General features: G+C 49.8%; 1 protein-coding gene and 1 long non-coding RNA gene across 10 annotated transcripts in view; one reads left to right on the top strand and one right to left on the bottom strand.

Annotated features, from left to right (window-relative positions):
* The window catches only part of HOXB3 (homeobox B3), a 55,243-nt gene extending 38,381 nt beyond the window's left edge, over nucleotides 1-16,862 (top strand). For 4 of the 9 annotated variants that reach the window (XM_079134289.1, XM_079134292.1, XM_079134290.1 and 1 more), the window contains exons 3-4: nucleotides 10,039-13,715; nucleotides 14,545-16,862. In XM_079134289.1, the coding sequence (XP_078990415.1) occupies nucleotides 13,268-13,715; nucleotides 14,545-15,392 (1,296 nt within the window). In that variant the 5' untranslated portion in view covers nucleotides 10,039-13,267 and the 3' untranslated portion in view covers nucleotides 15,393-16,862. Of the gene's footprint in view, nucleotides 1-598; nucleotides 1,085-1,792; nucleotides 1,963-9,626; nucleotides 9,948-10,038; nucleotides 13,716-14,544 lie in introns of those variants that run through there. The other 5 variants (XM_079134287.1, XM_079134293.1, XM_079134294.1 and 2 more) reach the window with 4 other exon arrangements.
* On the bottom strand, nucleotides 14,565-19,985 carry LOC306657871. Its single transcript, XR_013762904.1, has 5 exons — nucleotides 18,958-19,985; nucleotides 17,242-17,330; nucleotides 15,778-15,829; nucleotides 15,324-15,386; nucleotides 14,565-14,702 (listed from the first exon to the last, which is right to left on the bottom strand). It is a non-coding gene; the product is annotated as an uncharacterized lncRNA (long non-coding RNA).
* Between the last annotated feature and the right edge of the window lie 34 nt (nucleotides 19,986-20,019).

Raw genomic sequence — 20,019 nt, 5'->3', positions numbered from 1 at the left:
TGGTGTGTGTGTGTGTTCATGCACTGGGTTTATTTAGCCATGAAGAACTCTGCCTCTTGGCACCCCACCCCTCTGATCTGCTTTTGTGCTGTTCAGGGAATGGTGTAGGATGCCTTTGGTAGTTGGGGCTCTAGGAAAGCTGCTGACCCTATCTTCTCCTCAACCTCCGCTGGTATCCTCTTCTCTGAATCATTGTTGTGACCATCCTTGTTCCTTTAAGAAGTCAGTCTGCTAAGGCTTTAAAGACTGGAGGAGTTGGATAAAAAGAGGGAGAGAAGAGAGAGAAGATGAGGAGAAGGACCCAGAGAGAGAACAAGCAGCAGGCTCCCTTTTTGAGGTGGGAAGTCAAGGCTGAGCTCAAGGAGAGTGATAGGGACAGTGTAGACAAAGGGCAGTCAGGGGAAGGGTGGTCATCCTGGAGAAAGATCCAAACTTTGATGGGCATAAGCAGGGACGCTTATGTACACACACATTCACAGAGTTGAATGAAAGAAGGGGAAAGAGAAGGAAGCTTTCGCTTCGCCCCTTCTCTCTAGAAGAAGATCCCACAGAGGAAAGGCACAAGAAGGAAAGAGGGAGCCCACAAGTGATTTCTGGAGACATTAGTGAGTCTTTCCCGCGGCTTCAAATTCATTTAAGATGCAGAAAGAGGCGGTGTGAAAAGACAAAGGGACTGTGAGGGACAGAGACAACAGAGAGGGTTAGAAGATGGGGAGGGGGAGAGAACAGAAACAGAGATGGAAACTCAGAGAAAGAGCCCAGTCCCTTTGGGGAGCAGACATAGAGGGAAGCTCCTCCTGAATCCAAGTGCAGTTTTTTCCCCTAGTACATATAGCTTTTTGGAAGCTGCCAAAAGCTGAGGCCATCTCAGAAGCAACTGTCTTTAGAATAGGCCTTGGGGGGTGCTAAATCAGTTGGGGTAGGAACTGAAGTGCTAGGGAATGGCCAAGATGTCCTGGACACTTCAGTCTCCTCCTCCACCACGAGTGACTTCATCACTGGTACCTCCGACACAAATGCCATCATGGGGCGCAGATTGGGGACAGTCTTTCACACCTGGAAGACCGTGGAATCCTTCTCTCTTGTGGGTTTGGTCTCTTCTTTCCTTCTTTGGGGACCTGGGGAAAGGAGTTGCTCTTACTGCCGTCTAAGAACTTTGACCTACAATCCACATTTTCTCCCTCAAATCCCCAGACTTAACAAACGGATGCTTCCTTTACTAATCTCCTTCCTCCCCCATTTTTCAGGAAAGAAAAGGAAAAGGGGAAAGTTCTACCAGCTTAAGCAGCTTTAGAAAACTCGAGGGAAAATGGAATTCTTTCTTGCCCTCCCCATCCTTCCCATTACCTCCTCACCATTTCTCTGCACCCTCCATCTCGGCCCCCACCCCCTCCTGTCCTGCCCCAATTGTCTTTCTTTCCCTCCCTTCTCTGCCGGGTCGGACATATGGAACCCATTTTGCTGGTGACATTGAAGAGCCGCCGGTGCGCCCGCCTTCCGCCATGGCGCCCCCGCACCCCCGCGCTCGCCATGCCCCTGTCAGTTGCCGATCCTCTCGCCTGGCAACTTGGCGGGCTCTCAAAGCTGGAGTCCAGCTCCGTGTCAGACCTGCCCGGGCTTCCGCAGCCCCACGCGGGCCCTGGCGGAGCGTAATTTCAGGCCCCGGGTGGCCGGTGGCCGCGCCGGAGCGCAGGATCCTGCGGGCCCTGCGGCCTCAGAGACCAAACAAAGCCGGGGGCGGGGGCGGGGCGGAGGTGGGGTAGGGGCGATCGCATCCGGGCCTCTCCCCCAGCCGGCCGAAAGCTCTCAGGGGTTGCTGCGGCTGGAGTGACCAGGATGCGGTCGGCCAAGGCGCTGGAGCCCCAGCCCGGGCCGGGGGACAGGGGCCTGACCGTCGGCTCCGGCGCGCCCCCAGCGCCCGGCCGTCTGCCGATGCAGGCGCCCTAGCGGGAGAACACGCAGGTAAGTGCGAGGTGCCCAGGCGGGCGCGTGGGACCAGGCTGGGGTGGAGAGAGGTGTTCGCCCCCAGGACTCCCTGAAATTAGACTGGGATCTGAATGGAAGACAAATGAGGTGGAGGCTGAGAAAGGGTAGAAGGGCCGAGTGGAGCTAGTGTGGAGGAATGTTACACTGTACCTGTGACTGTGTGGATAGGAGCAGATTAGGGGATGGGGGAGCTCAGGAAAGGTGTAGGAGATTCTAAAGGGTTTTCCAGGAGCTGTGGGTGTTGAAAGGGAAGGCTGGGCTCTATTCTCATAGTCCAGCTGCCACCATAACCCAGCCCTTTAGCACCTAGGGGTTATTTGAAGCTGAAATTACAAGGCATTGAACTGATGCAAGGTGTTAAGCTGAGAAGGTAGGAGAGGGAGTGATTTATGACTTCAGAGAAGCTGTGTTTACTATGTGCCTGCTCTAGAAACTCAAAACCAAACAGAGCAGAAGTGGGAGAATTTCTTCTTGGAGCGGGAGGCAATGCCAAGATGATGCACTGGAATTTATTTTTCCAGATGTGACAAGGTAGTGGGAATTGTCCCTTTGCAGATTGAGGATGTGTTTTGTGTGAAGCATCAAAAGAGTGTGCAAAAAGATGCACATGTGTAAATGTGTTTGTGTATTGTGGGAATGTATCTGCACTTTGGGATGTGTATGTGTGCTTTCAGGTTAGGGTTCCTTGGGTGCCTTTATAGACTACATTTGTGACACACTTCAGGAACCAGGAGGAAGACTGGGAGTTCTCTGGTCCTGGTACTCTGGGATGGGGTAGCTGTAGGAATAATTTACTGCCTCTTTCCATGTTCATGGGGGTAATGCTCCTTCCTGCCTGAGTTTTCTTTCCTCCCAAAGCCATTCGTAGTAGAGCCCACTTGTCCTGACCCCTGCTCCCTGCTCCTCTGCCCTTTTTAGTAGTGTACTATCTGCCCACACAGAATGATGTTCACTTTGGATCTGTGACTTACAGAGGGATACTGAGGCCTCAGTGAACAAGATTGGGGAGAAGGGAGGAAGAGAAGAAAAAGGCCTGGTGTGTTATGGGAGATTGGGAGATGGGTGATTTGAGACTGGGCCTTGGCAGTTAGTTCCCACCATTACTGCTCAAATTTCCCCCAACATGTCTGCTGGGGAGGAGGGCAGCAAGTAAGCATAAAGAGGAACAAAATAAGGAAGCGATGGTGGATGATGTGGGTGGGGAGAAAAGCATTTTGACCCCCAGATAGTTATTTCCGCAGGCCAACTACTGGCTCTTGCATTTCTGTCCAGACGCCCGGCTTTGCCTGGAAATTGTTTTGCATTAAATTTTCTCAGCCGCAGAATTATCTTTCCTCGCCTCCAGCTAAACTTGCATTTTTCCACCAGACACTTGGGCCCCGCACCAATGAAATCTGAGAGGAAGCGGCTGGGCCCTAAGTGGCTGTAATTTAATTGATTTTATCATAAATCATCAACTTGATGAAGAACCCGAGGTTTCAGTGAAGTAAATTGATATTAATGGGGGTTTCTTGAAATGCAAACTCGCTGCATTGTTGGGGCATCTCGAGCTGGGGAGGTGGACTACAGTTTCCCAAGAGCTGAGAGCTGGAACCAGTAGCCCAGCACATCTTTGGGGTGAGGGGTAGAGAAAAGGGGCAGCTGCCCACAGACAAATTTCTGTGATGAAGCACAGTAAAGAATGGAACTTTGTTGGGATGGGAGCAGACTCTGGATCTGTGAATCCTGTGACCATCCTGCAAATGCTGGTCTCCAACTTGTGGGGGGTGGGGTTGGAGAGGCTGGGAGGTGTGTGGACAGAGGCCGGGTCGGGTGAGAAGGCCAGGCTGGTACAATGGATGTATTGATGCCTGGTTAAAAATTGCCAAGTCGAAGGCTTCCTCCTCTAATATACAAATTAATTATTTACTGCTCAGGTTTCTGCATCCAAAAATAGCACTTTTGATTTGGTAATGAGGATAGAAAACAACCCATCCCCCACATAGAAGAGCAGTAAAAACCCAGTGTATGAACCACTGTAGGGGGAGAGAGGACCAGGAGTGGCATTTGTACTCAGTGGTAGGGATGTAAGCATTTAAATCCCAGAGGAAATATCCTGAATTTGATCATCATGGTGCTGGTTATTGTCTGAACTCAGTTTATTACTGCTCATTGTCACTCATTTTTGCATCATCACATAGAGAACCACTAATATTCTCTCCAAAGGGTACCTTAGATATCATTTAACCCAACCCCTCCATTCCACATGCATACCTTGGCTTTATAGAAGGGGTCAGTGGAGCTCCAGGGGTGTTCTGCCTTCTATCACACAGCTAAGTTGGAATGCCTAGAACTTGAGCTTTCCAACTCTCAAACCTATCCCAAGTGTGACTTTAGACAAATTTCTTCCCAACTCTGGGCCTCAGTCTCCCTATCTGTAGCAAAGGCAGAGTTGGCCTGGATACTTCAGGATTCTCTCTAGTTCTGATCTTGAATATGTCTATGTATCCATCCTTTAAAGTGTGACAGTGCTCAGGAGCATCTTCCTTGTATGTCCTGAATTTCCGGGAGCATCTGGATATAGAAGTTACTCCTTTTTCCCCCCATCATACAGAATCATATATCCCCAGAGCAGTGAGTGGTTACTCAGTCTGACTCTAGTTCACTGAAATCTGGACTGTCCCTCCTCCTGAAGGTGTCTTTATTTTCAACAGGAGTCCAGGCTAAGAGCAATGGTGATAGAAAGCAATGGAGAAAGAGTCTAGCTAGCTGGGTTGTGCTGCAGTTGACATTTGGAAAGGGATTAATGAAGAAGGGGCTCAGCCTCACCAAGTAAGGCCCTTTTCCTGCTAGGTAGTAGGCGAAAGCTGGAGTTGTTCAAAATGGAGCTTTTGAGGTATCTCCTACCTTACCTGAGCTTAGGACCTGAATTTTGTTTTCAGAGTTTAGATTTTGTGAGAGCAGGTGCACTCTCCACTTCTGGGCCTTTCTCTTTCTGGGATGTGGGGCACATGTGGGGTGCCACAGCAATATTCTAGTCTCCTTCCAGGACAACCAGATCAGAAGGCTTGCCAGATGAAAGACTCCTACTCTGTTCTTGATCCTATTTATTTATTTATTATTTTTGTGTGTGCTGAGGATTGAATCCAGGGCTTTGCACATACTAGGCAAGTACTCTACCACGGAGCTGCACCCTCAGCCTTATTCTTGCTCTTATTTTCCATTTCATTCTCCAACTTGCAGGGGAGGGGACAAAATTTGAAAGTAGTGTTTTCTCAGTTGCATGGTTATGAGAAGGGAAATTTCTTATGGGATCAGGGATGTGAAGAAGCCAGCAGGGATGGGAGGGTTTCAGGCTGCTTGGGAGTATGGTTTGGGACATAAATTCTGGGGAAGTGGGAAGAGATGGGCAACAACTTATCTTTAGGACTTTGTCTCTGGCCAGATTATCCACTTTCTCAAAGCCTCACCCCAAACCCTATTTTGAAACAGAACAAAAGGGCTAGCAGGCCCAGACTCTGGTCCTGTCCCATCCTGACTTTGGAGTTTTATATTTGGAGGTCTTCTGATGATTGGTCATTAATCCAGTGAGTTATTGTCTGCTAAACAGAGGTCACTGGGAGAGAGACATCCAATCTGTCAGGAGAGACTGTACAGCCACTCCCAGGGTATTGGGCCCCAACTCCTCTCTTGCCTGCTTCTCCCTCCCTTCTCCAGCATCCCACTCTCAGCTGTCCAAGCTTCGCAGCCTCTCCTCCTCGGCCCACTTCAAAATCTCGCCCAGCTTTGTCTCTACACTCCCTAGGGGTGGGGTTTGCCAGGCCTGGACAGAGCTTTTAGTTGAGGCGGGATCCGTGATTCAGAACGGGATCTTTCACCACCAAAGAGATAGCCTGCTCCTAGGTCACTCCAGCACTACCTTCCCCCCATTAGCGTGTTCAGGCGTCCTCTGTGGTCACTGAGTAGATCTGGCAGTCCTTCGCACTGTCCTGTTACTACCTGCCTCCCACTTGCAGCGTTGGCCTGAGAGAGAGCAGCACACTCATACCTGGGGTGGTGGCAAGTACAGCTTGGTTTTTTCTTCTTGGAGGCCTTTTTTTCTTCTCCTTTTTATTTCCCCCTGATCTGTGCTACTGCTGTGCAACTCTCACTGGCCTGGGTGGAGGTGCCAAGATCTCCTTCCGATGCCTCTTTGTTTCTTCCCACTCTCATTTTAGGGAGCTGGTGATTGGGGAGACAAATGCTATCCCCCTACCTTTACAACCCCCAGTGTTGAAATCTTTATTCAGATTTAAAAGAGAGAGATCTAGGTGAGTGTGTTAACTTTACACCATTCCAGGACAGCCACAAAGTTGGCCAGTAAAGTTGGAAGAGAATGTGGGACAGGGAACCAGGACAAGATCAGCAAGAAGCAAATAACTGTCTCCTAAGACCCAGCTCCTGTAAACAGGAGGGACTGGGGGATGGACCAGAAGAGTTTTCTGCTGTTGAGCTGGGGCATGATCATTGGTTGCTTCAAGGGTGAAACCAGAAATCAGTTTTAAAGGAGCCAACCCATTTGCCCTTATTTAGAAAATTTTCGTTTGCTTTTTGATGGATTCATTTTTTTTTTTTGGAGGGGGATGAGGGAAACAGGCATGATCCCACGAAGGTTCACAAGGATGGGCAGCCAGCAATTGCTCACAGAGCTGCCTGTCTCCAAGTACTGGGTACTGAGTAGGAGTGGCCCATGGAGTGCCCGAGCCAGCGCTCTAACTCAGTGGAGAGGAAAGCATGTGTATGATGATGGACACATTTTCTCTTCTTTCCATTAATTATTTTTTGCCTTTATTAGTTTATACTAGTGTCTCTTATTCTTCTTCTCAATTTTTCTTTTCCAGTCTCCCTCCCCGCAACACACGCACACAGAGTGACCAAATTTCCCTCCCTGAAAGAAATCATTCTCTTTTTCTCTATCTCTAGTCTGCCTGAATCCGGACCCCCCCAACTCTTTTCCCAGACCCCACAGTCTTCCCTCAGATCTCTGAGTTCCCCTATCCCAATTTCCCTCCCTAAGCTCAATTCTGCCTTTGTCCCTAACCTGCAGTCATACTTTCAACGAAATGGGTGCCCTGGGGACTGCGTATTCCCTCCTCTATGCACCCTCCAGTCTCTGAGTCCCAATCAGAGGCACTGACCTGTTGGCCAGAAACTTCTGAGAAAGAAAGAAAAAAGGCAAGAAAGAAAACAAACTGGGATCCCCTTGCCTCCCAAGCATTCCAAATTCTGCAGAATTGATTTAGAAGCCTTTGCTCCAGCTCCTACCGCATTTGGTGGTGTATGTCCTCTGAAATTTTCTCCGGGTTTGTTTCTTGCTCCCCTATCCTCCTTTACACTCTCACCCCATGATGTCCCATTGCCTCATATAGTCAGAGGGGATCACAAAGGGTTGAGAAGGCTGGAAAAGGAAGGGTCCATTCTGTTGCAGTTTCCATCCCCAGAGCAACTCCAGGCCCTACTGCTCTTCTTGCATGTAGCCCGTAGCCCCGTCTCCTCTCCTTGGTCGAAGCTGGCTGGGGGCCTTCCAGGCTCTCTTTTTATTCCTTGAGGCAAAATTGTGCATTCCAGAGAGCAACCAGGAGAACAATTCTCAATGACCCTCTCTAGCCAGTGGTAGTACCTGTTAGAAGAGCTGAAGGGTCTGAAGTTCATTCTTGACTTTTTTATTTTGGGGAGGGAGAGAAAAGATCCAAAAGTACTTGTTCCCTTAAGCCTCTGGAAGACTCCTTGGCCCGAATCCCTGACCCTCCAGGCTTAAAGTTACTTGGTGTCTAACTGTGGTGACCTCCAGCTGGGGTTGGTAGATCTAAGAGCAGCTCCTTGCAGTCATATATACTCAGGTAGCCCTAACAGGTCTCCTTAGGGGTATCCTGGCTTGAGCCCTAATACTTCATTAGGCTTGGGCATTTTCTCCATATAAACTGAGAAAAAATGGCTCCCACCCTCAATCTTACCCTGCTTCCCAGCCGCCAATGCTCTTGAGGACCGCCAACTCTCTGGCAAGGTGATAGAATCCTTAGGACAGCACAGGGAGGGCTCTGAAAGTAACTCGCCCCAGGTTCCCCCTGTTTCACAGGGCCATAGGAAACTAGCTGCTCCATTCCACCTGGCCTGACTTTGAAGGCCTGAAAAAAAAAGGAGACCAGAGGCCAAGGACCATCCCTTTCTCATCCATAAAGCAGAGTCTTGGGTAAAGGAAGCATTGCCAGAGTCAGATATAGCTATCCTCTCCTGGAGGGGAGACAATAGCTGGAAGTCATCTCTCACCTTGGTTTTTCCCAGTCCCATCGCCTGTCCTGGTGCATCCAGATGAAAGAAGGCAAAAGAAAAGTATTTAACCAGGAAATCACAGGATGGTGGCAGGCTCCGTCTACACGAAGAGAACCAGTTTCCCAAGCTGCCTTTGTGGAAGAGACTGCCTGCTCTCTATTTTATCCCCTAAGTCAGCAGTTAAAGAGAGTTGCTAATACTCCTGCTTGGGGAATGTCCTGGTGCTTTTTGTCTTTTTCCTCCGCTGGGAATGGTTCATCCCCACCCCCGCCCCAAATCTGCAGACACCTACATTTTTGGCTCCTGTCTTCCTCCTACAGGCCTCTTCCTTGCCTTTTCCTGCCCTGCTCAGACACGCCCTAAGAAAACTTTAACTTTTTTAGCCTTACTCACTGGTGCCAAGAGTCGTAAATCTTGCACAGCAGAGAGAAACAAACAGGTTTGCTCAGAATAACAACAACAACAAAAAGCATCCTCCTGTCTCTTCTGCAAGCACATTTAAAATGAAGCCCATTCTGCAAGTTCTCCTCTTCTCAGAAGTACAAAAGTCCTTATCACCTCTAAGCTCTTCTGCCTATCTGGAGGTGAGAATGCTAACAGAAACTTCTATGTGAAGTTCTTACAGTCCTCTGTTGCCAGCCGGCACTGTCTGGAGTTCAAACTAAACTTCAGGGTCCTTCTTTTGTCACTCTCTCCTCAAGCCCACACCCCCTTCAAGATGTTCTGGGTTTTTAAAATCATCACTCACCGCTTATTGTCTTCAAAAAAAATGAGGGGGGAGGGGTAATTTTTAAAAAAGAAGGTCTGGCTTTGCCCCCTCCCCTGTTAGAGACTGGGCCTGGAGATTTGGGGAGAGACAGAAGGAATAGAGAGGTTGTGAAAAAATGAAGCAAAAAGTGGGAGATTAAGGAGGGAGTCAGAGGAAGAGCGGGTGGGAGACCCAGTCCAGGGAGGAGTAAAACTATTTAAAAAGAAAAAGTCTTGGTGTTCCAACTGTGAATGAGTATGGAGGGGCACCCAGCACCCCCAGGCCAGGCCAACCTTTGACTAAGCCTCCAGAGCCACTTCTCAAATTAGCACTTCTCAAATTAGGTTCACTTGTGGGGTTTGGGGGGTAGCTGTAAACTCTGCCAGCTCTCCTTGCATTTGCTCTTTTCCTCTCCCCTTCTCAATTTGAAAATGTACCTATTCTTAAAAAAAAAAAAAAAAAAAAAAAAACAACCCCAAAACAAAATATCTCTACCTTCTTTCCTTCTCACTTTTTTTTTGGGGGGGGGGGGATTTAAAATACCCCCTCCCCCATCACCACCATCACCTTCTCTCCTTATCAGGCATCTAAGCTTGCTAAAGGGGGAGAGGTGGGGGTATGTGTGAGCTTGTGTGTGAGTGAGTGAGTGTGTGTGTGTGTGTGTGTGTGTGTGTGTGTGTGGTTTTTTCCCTGTGCAAAAGCAGAGGCCATTGTTACCGAGAGTAGGGCGTACCAGTCTTATAGGGCAACCACACTGTGGCGGCTTGGCCGTGCGGGAGCCCGGAGCTGGATTCTCGGCTAGGCGAGCCGCCCCAGCACCTTTCGGTCTTCTATTTTTTTCCCGCTCCCCCACCCCCTCCCTCCTGCGCACCCCCGCTCCTAAGCCGAGTGAATTGAAGCGGACGCCGCGCGGCTCCTCTGGCCGGTCTGCCCCTCGGGCTCCCCAGCCAGGGTGGCTTTGGGGAGGGGGGGCGACGCAGCTTTAAACAGTGGTCTTTTTTTCCTTTGCCTTCAAGGAGGGGAGATTTCTCGCCTGCCGCTCGCGCTGGGGCTCGATGTGAATATATATTATGTCTGCCTGTTCTCCCCTCGTCGGTGGCTAAGGTAAGCTGGACTGAAATAGGCTATCAGTTTGTGAATGGCGGAGAGTATGTCTCAATGATTTATGGCCCATATGACTCCAATCTCGGTTCAAGAAGAGTTCACAAGCTTTAAGCTTCCTTCCACGCAGCGACTGACTCTCTCTCTCTCTCTCTCTCTCTCTCTCTCTCTCTCTCTCCCCTCTCTCTCTCTCCCTCTCTCTCCCTCTCTCTCTCTCTCCCCCTCTCTCCCTCTCTCTCTCCCTCCCTCCCTCTCTCCCTCTCCCTCTCCTTTCCTGCTTCTCTCTTTTTCTCCTCTCTTTTCTTCCCGCAGCCAGATCCAGGGCTGAAATTTCCCCCGTTGCTAAGAAGAGCCTAATCTTTCTCTCTCGCCTTTTCTTATTTTATTTTTCTTACTGCCATTATTTTTTTTAAGTCCTGGAAGGTGGCCTGTCCTCTCTCCTGGGGCTTCTCCAAGCTATTGTTACCCTTCCTGGTTCTCCCTGGGGTACGCCTGGCAAGATGGTTTTTTTTTTTTTTTTTTTTTGGTGGGGCTCACCTCCCTTCTCCAGCGAGACCCTGGGGGAAAGCCGGGAGCCACCATCTCCCTCCCACCCTTCCGAGGAGCCATATGGAGCCTGAATTTTTCCAACATGGAGGCAAGGGAAATAGACGTGTTTGGCTGGGTAGAGCTGTTCCCCACCCCCTCTTCTCTTGGATCCCAGATCTCAGACCCCCTCAGCACTTTCCCCCTTCCCACAGTCCCGTCAGCCAGGCCTCGGCGCCCTCCAGCCGGGAGCCCAGCTGGGCAAAGTCCCGGTGCAGAGTTGCTAAGGCGCCTTTTAATTCGGTTACCTCCAGCGCCCAAACTTGCCGCTGCAGGGCTCGGCCGAGCCGGCCCGGTGTGCTTGGAACCTGTCGGCCTCTAACCGTTCTGGTGTCCCGATCGCTTTCTCTTCGATTCCTTGGACCAGCGTAGGCGGCAGCGGGTAGCTCCTAGCCAGCCGGTGCGGAAGCAGCGGCGGAGACAGCCCGGCGGCGGCAGCCGGGGGCTATCCCGGTGCACAAACCTTCCCGGCCCTGTATCACGGCCGGCGGAGTCTCCATTCTTTCCTATTACGTCTCTGGCTCCTTTGCTTCTCACACTCGCCTGGCCTCCGTCCTGCGATGGTTTGGGGTTTATTGCAGGGGGAGCGACAGAAATTTCGGCCTCAGGCGTCTAGTCAAATTATTGTTTTTATTATCATCATCATCATCATCATCATCATTATTGCTGTAACAATCATTTAGACTAAATAAAGCCAGGGCCCACCCAGCTAACCCCCGCCAACGTTTTTATTTCATTCTCTTCTCTATCTATTAATAACAAACTCAACTGACGCCTGTTAATTAATTCTCCCTTCAGCCAGGGCTGCTTGGAAGCTAATTTTGGTTAAATCATCAGAGGATAATGGCAATAATAATAAAGGGATTGGGTCAGCCTGGTCAATTGAACTCCAGTTCTCCTTGGAAGGACCTGCTGCTTTGCAGACCCATGTGCGTTTCCAGAAACAAATTCTTCCCAGAAACCAATCGGAACTCACGAGTACACCGGCTCCCTTTTGAGTATAAATCTGTACCATTAAGAATGGGATTTATGTGTGGGAGGGACTTCCTTCACCTGCACTCCTTTTTTTTTTAAACTTTCCTAATTTTAGTTTTCTTTGGAGTTGACCAGCTAGGCCGAATGAGATTTAAGTTTTCCGAACACACGTGACAGAAGAGAGAATCAGTCTGGAGATTTTATGAAAAGTGGTGGTGAGGGGCATTGGGGAAGACAGGTGGGGGGAAGGAGTCCGAAGCTTTAGAACAAATATACAAAATCCTATCACGTTTTTAGGCTTTATTTTCCTGGCACATTTTTAAAAGGCTGTACTTAAATAGTGATTGTATTTTTATTTTTGCTTCAGAGAACCCCAGTAAACAGGAGTATCCTCTGTTTCCAACCTAGAGAATAATAATGTTCAAATTGATTTTTGGATTTTTTTCCCCAGAATATTTTTTCTCTTTTAGAAAGAGTGTTTCCTGTCTCAGTAGAAAAGTCCAGCAGTTACACAATTTAGTTATTTCTTCCTTTATTTCGGAGAAATCAAAGAAAGCAGACTGTCAAGGAAAGGGTGGGAGAAATTGATGATTTAAAAAGAGGGGTGGAGTGAGAGACCTGGGCCAAATGGTCACAGCTCCAACAGGCCCTGTCTGGGAAATGGAAACAATCCTGCTCCATTTGGAGGCTCCACAGGGGCCACTGGCCACTGGGTGCTAGGCCTGACTGAGCAATGACAAAAACTGGAGGTGGTGGTACTGCAGCGGGATCATGGATGGACAGAACTCAGTTATGCTGGCTCTTTTCTAGGTCAAGCTGTTGTCCTCTTGGTGAGGGGTGGGGTGGAAGAAAAGGATATCTCACAGTAGGTTCCCTGCTGAACTTGCTTCTTACTCTGGTCTTTGTCGGAGATCCCCTGGTTTCCTCTGGACTAGACTTTGACTAGGTGAAAGGATATAGATGGAGGTAAGGCAGGGAGGCCTCTCAGTTCCAAGGAAGGCATTCATAAGCTTGTTGGAATCTGCTGATGCCACCTCCCTTGAGCCATTCTATCCCAGAGTTAGGGGGAGGCTAGGGGGGAGAGAGAGAGAGAAGGAGAGAGAGAGTAGGAGAGGTCAGGGGCTAGTGCACAGGCAGGAAAGAAGCAAGGGCCCATGTAGCAGTTGGATTCTACTCCTTGGCAGTTTGCAAAGGAGTATAATCTTGATTTTTAAAATGGAAATGAAAAATAGTGGGATTTATTTTTTTAAAGTTAAAGCGCTGGAATAAGAAAAACCTATTTCAGGTCAGAGACATGGCCTCAGCATCTGCTTTGGAGATGTTGGGGAGGAGAGAAGAAAAAACCCTATTGATGTCAGTTCCCTTTTCAGTTCCTAAGATGGATTCGAGCCCCAGTCCTCTTCTCCCCCTTGTGTCTCTTCTCTCCCCCCGCAGGTCAGCCGCTTGCAACAGACCCGGGAGGAGGGGGGCAGAAAGGGGAGGGGGGGTCCGGCGTGTCACGTGACCCCCAGGGGTGCCAATGTCCGGTCGTGAGGGTATCAGGCCCTTGCAAGTCGCCACCCACTGCCCGGGCCTCGCCCAGCGATGCAGAAAGCCACCTACTACGACAACGCCGCGGCTGCGCTCTTCGGAGGCTACTCCTCGTACCCAGGCAGCAATGGCTTCGGCTACGACGGCCCCCCACAACCCCCCTTTCAGGCCGCCACGCACCTGGAGGGTGACTACCAGCGCTCAGCGTGCTCGCTTCAGTCCCTGGGCAACGCCGCCCCGCATGCCAAGAGCAAGGAGCTCAACGGCAGCTGCATGAGGCCCGGCCTGGCCCCTGAGCCCCTGCCCGCCCCTCCGGGCTCACCCCCGCCCAGCGCCGCACCTACCAGTACCACTAGCAACAGCAATAATGGGGGCGGGCCCAGCAAAAGCGGCCCCCCCAAGTGCGGTCCGGGCTCCAACTCCACCCTCACCAAACAGATATTCCCCTGGATGAAAGAGTCAAGGCAAACATCCAAGCTGAAAAACAGCTCCCCCGGCACAGGTACCAGCTCTCTGCCTTCCTCGTCATCAGCTTTTGTCCGGTCCAGGAATGTCACTGTTATTCTAGTACCCAGCCTCTAGGCGCCCAGGAGGCGGCCTGGGAACAATATTAGGTCGTGGCCGCGCATTTTTTGTATTCCCCCCACCCCCGACACCTGAAGACCCCTGACCCTGCCAACATCCTGTCCCTTCGGCTAACCTTCACCGGGGCTCTGAGAGCTCCAGGAGGTGGGGCGCTTGGCCTCAGAGCCCTTCCCAAAGCCGCAAAGCCAAGAGGCACTGCCAGGAGTCGTCAATGATAGTTATTAAGTATGATTACTGTGGGTATTAATCACAATCGCACTGGCGGCCCAGATTCCCGGCCTCCAGGCACCGCAGTCTCTTCACACGATACTTCGGGGGCCTGCCCACGAGTGTCGGTCCAGTTTCCCTAAGGGTTCTCCCCAGTCACCCATCCTGTCCAAAGGACAGAGGGAGGGGATGTCTTACCAGACCAGGACTTGGGAATAAGGGGGAGAAAGCGCGCACGCAAAAATCCAGCCCTAAATAAATGGCCATGCAGCTTGTCTGCGTGACATGATCAAATTTTCATAAGCTGGGGCAGTGAGAGGAGAACAGGTCTCTTAATAAATGCCACTATTATAGAGTGTCCGCTAATGCGACGGGCGGTGTGGGGGGGCAGAAGGAGGCGGGGACGTGAAGGGGAGGGCGGCGGGGGCTCGGAGTCCAGGCCTAGATTTATTAAGAAACGATGCATTCAATTTCGGCGTGTTCAGTAATTATCTTTTATTTCATTTTCTCCCCTTCCCACCCCTCCTCCTTGGATCCAGCAGAAGGCTGCGGTGGCGGTGGCGGTGGCGGCGGCGGCGGCAGTAGTGGAGGCAGTGGGGGCGGCGGCGGCGGCGGCGGGGGAGGGGACAAGAGCCCCCCGGGGTCAGCGGCGTCCAAGCGGGCGCGGACGGCGTACACCAGCGCGCAGCTAGTGGAGCTGGAAAAGGAGTTCCACTTCAATCGCTACCTGTGCCGGCCGCGCCGCGTGGAGATGGCCAACCTGCTGAACCTCAGCGAGCGACAGATCAAGATCTGGTTCCAGAACCGGCGCATGAAGTACAAGAAGGACCAAAAGGCCAAGGGGCTGGCCTCGTCGTCTGGGGGCCCGTCTCCAGCCGGCAGCCCGCCGCAGCCCATGCAGTCCACAGCCGGCTTCATGAACGCCTTACACTCCATGACCCCCAGCTACGAGAGCCCGTCCCCGCCCGCCTTCGGCAAAGCCCACCAGAATGCCTACGCGCTGCCCTCCAACTACCAGCCCCCTCTCAAGGGCTGCGGCGCCCCACAGAAGTACCCCCCAACCCCAGCACCCGATTATGAGCCCCACGTTCTCCAAGCCAACGGGGGCGCCTACGGGACGCCCACCATGCAGGGCAGCCCAGTGTACGTGGGCGGGGGCGGCTACGCGGATCCGCTGCCGCCCCCTGCCGGCCCCTCCCTCTACGGCCTCAACCACCTTTCCCACCATCCCTCGGGGAACCTGGACTACAACGGGGCGCCCCCTATGGCCCCCAACCAGCATCACGGACCATGCGACCCCCATCCCACCTACACGGACCTCTCCTCTCACCACGCGCCTCCTCCTCAGGGTAGAATCCAAGAAGCTCCCAAATTAACACACCTGTGATGGGAGAGGGAGGGCAGAGGGGCGAGGTCAAGGGCAAGGGGGTGCTGTGGAGCATTGAGAGGTAGCCTGGAGGTCTAAAAGAGGGGTTAGGGAAGTAGTTGTTAGGTTCCCAAGACCAGGGACCTGGAGCTCCTTCCCTGCTCCCTGGCCTGAGGAGTTGTTTTAAAGTCCTCTATCCCTTGTTCCATCTGCCTGCCAACCCATCTGAAAGGAACCCACAGCAGATTGGAGATGACCCCTTCAACCCCAGGCTCCTGCACTACCGAGTTGGAATTCCACGCTGGAGAGGGAGTATGGTAGAAGTTGAGATAGTAAAACAAGGCAGAGAAGCACATTTTCAAAAAACAGACGTGATGGCTAGGCCATCACCAACCAACCCACTTACCTTCCACCTCTGTGGGTTTCCCCCAAATCTTGATTTTCCCCCTCTCTTTCTCCTTAAGAAAATAAGAAAACACATTTAAACGCAAGGGCACAAAGCACGTTCTCCACCCACTTCCCTGAAGCCTCAAATTTCCTTCCATCTCTTTGAGGTTTCTTGGGGCATGCCCTGTGTTCCTAGCCCCAGGATTTTCTGCTCTAGGACTTTCATATCTATACCCCTTCTCCATCAGTTACAATTTTTAGAGGGCTCAGGGATGGTGAGAGATCCTGAAAGTCAGAGCTGCCTATAGAATAAATATATATATTTTTTCTTTTTCGGAAAAGTTAGGAGGCTAAGGCAGGCAAGGACTGAAGGTTTGCCTGTTCCACAGTCTCTCATCTCAGCTCCAGGTCCATCCCCCTCTCTCCACACAAAACAATCGGCCACATAAGGTTCTCCACTTTACTTTTCTTCTGTTGCTCTCTTGACTTAACGTGAAAACAGGGTATATTTGAACAAACTGTCTGTCCCAGGCAGGGGCTGCAGCTTGGCCTGTGTGCTTTGCTCAACCCCCTGACAGGACACTTTTGTTGCACTTAGAGTTTACATTTTAATGGATATAAAAACAACTGTGAGAGATGCCTAGGCCTGCAGAAGTCCAGCATCGCTCAAAAAGTGTGTGTTCTAGTGAACATTTTCATATATATTTATTGGTTATAGCCTGTTAAAATATTTTCTTTTTTGTATTATTTATCCCCCTACATTATGTATTTATATGAGGAAAAAAGGAAAAATTGTACTTTTTTAGTATTTACTTGTTATAAAGGACATTGTGTTTCCTGTCATGTAAAACCAGCTATTTTAGTTTTTAATGTACTCTAGGAAAGAGCTGTAGATTTATGTTAAACTCGTACTTATGAGCAATTGTAATTAGTTCTAAAAGGCATGAACTCAGCTCCTAATCGTCACTGTATAGTCTTGAATTTGTAGAGTTAGAGTTAATTCCCTCTTGGAACTTTCTTTGTTCTTCTGTAGTTACTTTTTTCCCTTACTTAAAGAGTTGTCTGTCAAACAATTCTTGAATAAACTTTCTGTTATCAATTTTATCTTGTCCTGGTGGTCCAATTTAGATAGCAGAGCAAGGCTGCTGACTGCCAAATTTCCCCCATGGGAAGAAGGACATTGAAGATCCTTTCCTGACCCTCTGTTCAGGCCCCTATCTCCCCCTTGAAGTTTTTCAGGTTTAAATTTAGTTTTTCTTACTCATAAGAGCCTAGAACATTCTGCCAACTTTTTTAGCTAAGTTAAGTAACAAGTTGTGGAAGAAAGGGGGCTCTTGAGTGCTGTCTGTGGGTCTTTTTGTTTAGCCTCTTTGCCTCTTAGTTTTTCTCATCCATTGACCTTTTGTCTGCTCCCTCCTTTGGCCCCAATCTCTGTTCAATCCCTCCCCCCACCCCCAGAAAAAAAAAAAATCTGGCCCATTACTGCTTCTTCCACAGAACCTAAACTTCACAGTCGTCTTCCGGAGCTACAAAGAAGTCATCACGTGACCCGAAGCCCAACAACCATTGGGTCTAAAATGAAAACAAAGGAAAATGATTAATCTAAAAAAAAAAAAAAAAAAAAAAAAAAAAAAAAAAAAACCTGAGGCCTAGACTTCTCAGGTCAAACCTTAAAACTAAAGTGAAATTAAATCACTAAATAAAACTTGGGGCAGAGGGAGAGGAGGCGAATTCGATTCCTTGCCAGGGAAAGAGGAGAAGAAGGTGGAAGAAACTGTTGGATCCAAGCGTAAATAAAACGATCCCCAGGCTAATGCATCGCTGTTTCCAGGATCCTTGGGAAAACTTCATTTCTTAGTCGTGGTTCCATAAAAGTTTTATCACACTGGAGCGAGGATAGAGAGGGGTCTGTCAAAGATGAAATGTCACCGCCGCGTCGCTGGAGCCGATAAGAGCGAGAAGACAGGGTGGCTGAAATATGGAGCTAATTCGTTGAAAGAGAAGCGATGCCTGCTTGCTGAAGAGTTGCATAATTCTAATTGTAAGCGATGCACCCGCATTGCTTAATTAGGAGCATATATTTGGTGGTAGTGGTGGTGGTGGGGGTGAGAATCATTCCAGGCCCTCAGCCTTAAAGCTGGGCTGATTTTCATTTTTATGTTGCATCCTGGCAGTCCAAGGTTAGTAATTACAGTCTTTATGCAACAATAAATAACAATAAAAAAGCAACCTGAATTCTGCATCTCCCCCCCCCACACACACCAAGTAGGATTTTAACTGGAGGGCTCATCCAGGCAGCAAGCAATTTAGCATTGGGTCAGGCTATAATTTAAAGGCAGAAGAGCGTGCAAAGTTTGATTGGGGATCAAATAACGCTCAAGGGTCTTTCTCTCTTCCTCTTCTCTGAGTAACATGTTCTGAATGATGTAACTAGATGAAGCGCCATGTTTGGGGATGGGGGGTTGCTTATTTGCTAGCCAGAGAGAAGAGCAGGCCAAGAGAGAGAATTTAACTTGAAAATGAAAAAGCAGAGATTTGGTTTGAAGCTGGGTTGGTAAACAAGAAGAATAAGATGGACTTGGTTTATTGTTCCCTATCCTGTTTATGAGATTCCAGATGCTCAGCTAAAACAGTCAAAGACCTGGATAAAATATCTGTGCTCTACCATTCGGCATGTAGGGGAGTGGGGGAGGGATGTCTCCTAGAAGGAGGGCTCTATTAGCCCCTTTTAACGCCCAAGTTTTCCGTTGTTCACTAATCTGGCCGTAAAATCTGTCATCGAGGGTTAGAGAGTTGTATTTCCTTCAGGACAGTCTCGGCCTGCGTTGCCTAGGGAAGCCTTGGGTCCTGCAGCCAGCTGGAGAGGTTGTTAGAAAACTTGCAGGGATGCACAAGGGGGTGACCAGAAAAGTGAATCCTTTCTCAGGTCTTCCTGCGCAATTTCCAGACAGCTAGTACTTGGATTCTTTTCTGCCTGCCCTCATCCACATCTCCAAATGGCAAAATGGTTTCTTTTGGAGCTGAGTTGCACACCACCCTCTCTGGCCAACTGGCCTAGTTCAGAGCCCCTCTCTATGTTCTGAGAGCTCTAGAGCCTTCTCTCTGCAGCCCCCACCTTCAACTCCCCTTTTCCCAGCCTTCCCTTCTCCACCCCCACCCTCTACTCAGACTTCTGGGGCCCTTCTTTTTAAATACTCACCACCTCCCACGCGGATGTTACATTGACAAAGTTTCTAGTTCCAGCTCCCAGTTGAGTTTCCATTTCTCTGCTAACTAGCCTTCTCCTTCGGTCTGGGTTGCAGAGAACCGGTAGGGGGAGGGGAGGCCAGAGCCGTGGGAGTTCTCCCGGCAAACTTTCCACCCAACTCAGCGCCTTCCCTCTGTCCCCATTTCCCATCTGTTTCCTGGCTCTCCCAGAATCACCTTTCTCTTTTCCCACCCCCTCCCCTCAGTCCTTTTTAAGGGATGTGGAATTTCGGCTGTTCCTTCTGCTTTCCCAAAGAGACAAATTCTTTGATGCAATCGGAGGGAGCTGTCAGGGGGCTAAGATTGATCGCCTCATCTCCTCTTGGTCTCTCTGACCCACTTATTTAAAAATCTTCCCCCAGATCGACTTTTCATTTTCTGCTTTGAGGCCTAGTTTCCCACCAATAGCTTGTGGTTCTACATCTTGTACCTCCTCCCTCTAGTAAATTATAGCACTCTCTAAAGTTCAGACTATCTCCATCCCTTCAAAATAAATACAAATGAACATAAATAAATATATAGCATCCCTCTCCATGGTCCAAAGTTATATGATGGCTACCTTGGTTCTTGTTCATGCCCCTAGATATGGATACAGAAAAAGGCTTGAGGTTTAAGTGGAAATATGCATCTTAGACCCTCCTGTTGCAGGAGCCAAGGAATTACAGAGAAGTATTAGATCCCCAAGAGGAAGGCAGGTGGACATAAGGAGTTGTGCTGTAAACACTGGGCAGAGAAGGGAATCCAGGCCACACAGTTATGGAGGCCAGTGGGTGAAAATGCCCCTCACCCTCTATCCCACTCCTCTTGGACAGCCAGGAGGTGCCTGTCCATTTCCCAAGATTTAACAGTTGCTTTAGGGGCTGGGATGGGAATGGAGGGGCTGCTCATTATAAATTTCTTGTTTCTTAATCTCACCTTAACACTGTCCTTTCCTAAATGGTGAAACCCTCTTTATATTCCTTCTTCCTCCCAAAGAGATACTCTCTTATCTTTCTTTGTGTGTGTGTGGGGGGGG

Source organism: Sciurus vulgaris, assembly GCF_902686455.1.
Source record: "Sciurus vulgaris genome assembly, chromosome: 3".
Classification (NCBI taxonomy): domain Eukaryota; kingdom Metazoa; phylum Chordata; class Mammalia; order Rodentia; family Sciuridae; genus Sciurus; species Sciurus vulgaris.
The sequence above is the reverse complement of the archived record's forward strand: the minus strand, read 5'-3'. Positions and strand labels throughout refer to the sequence as shown.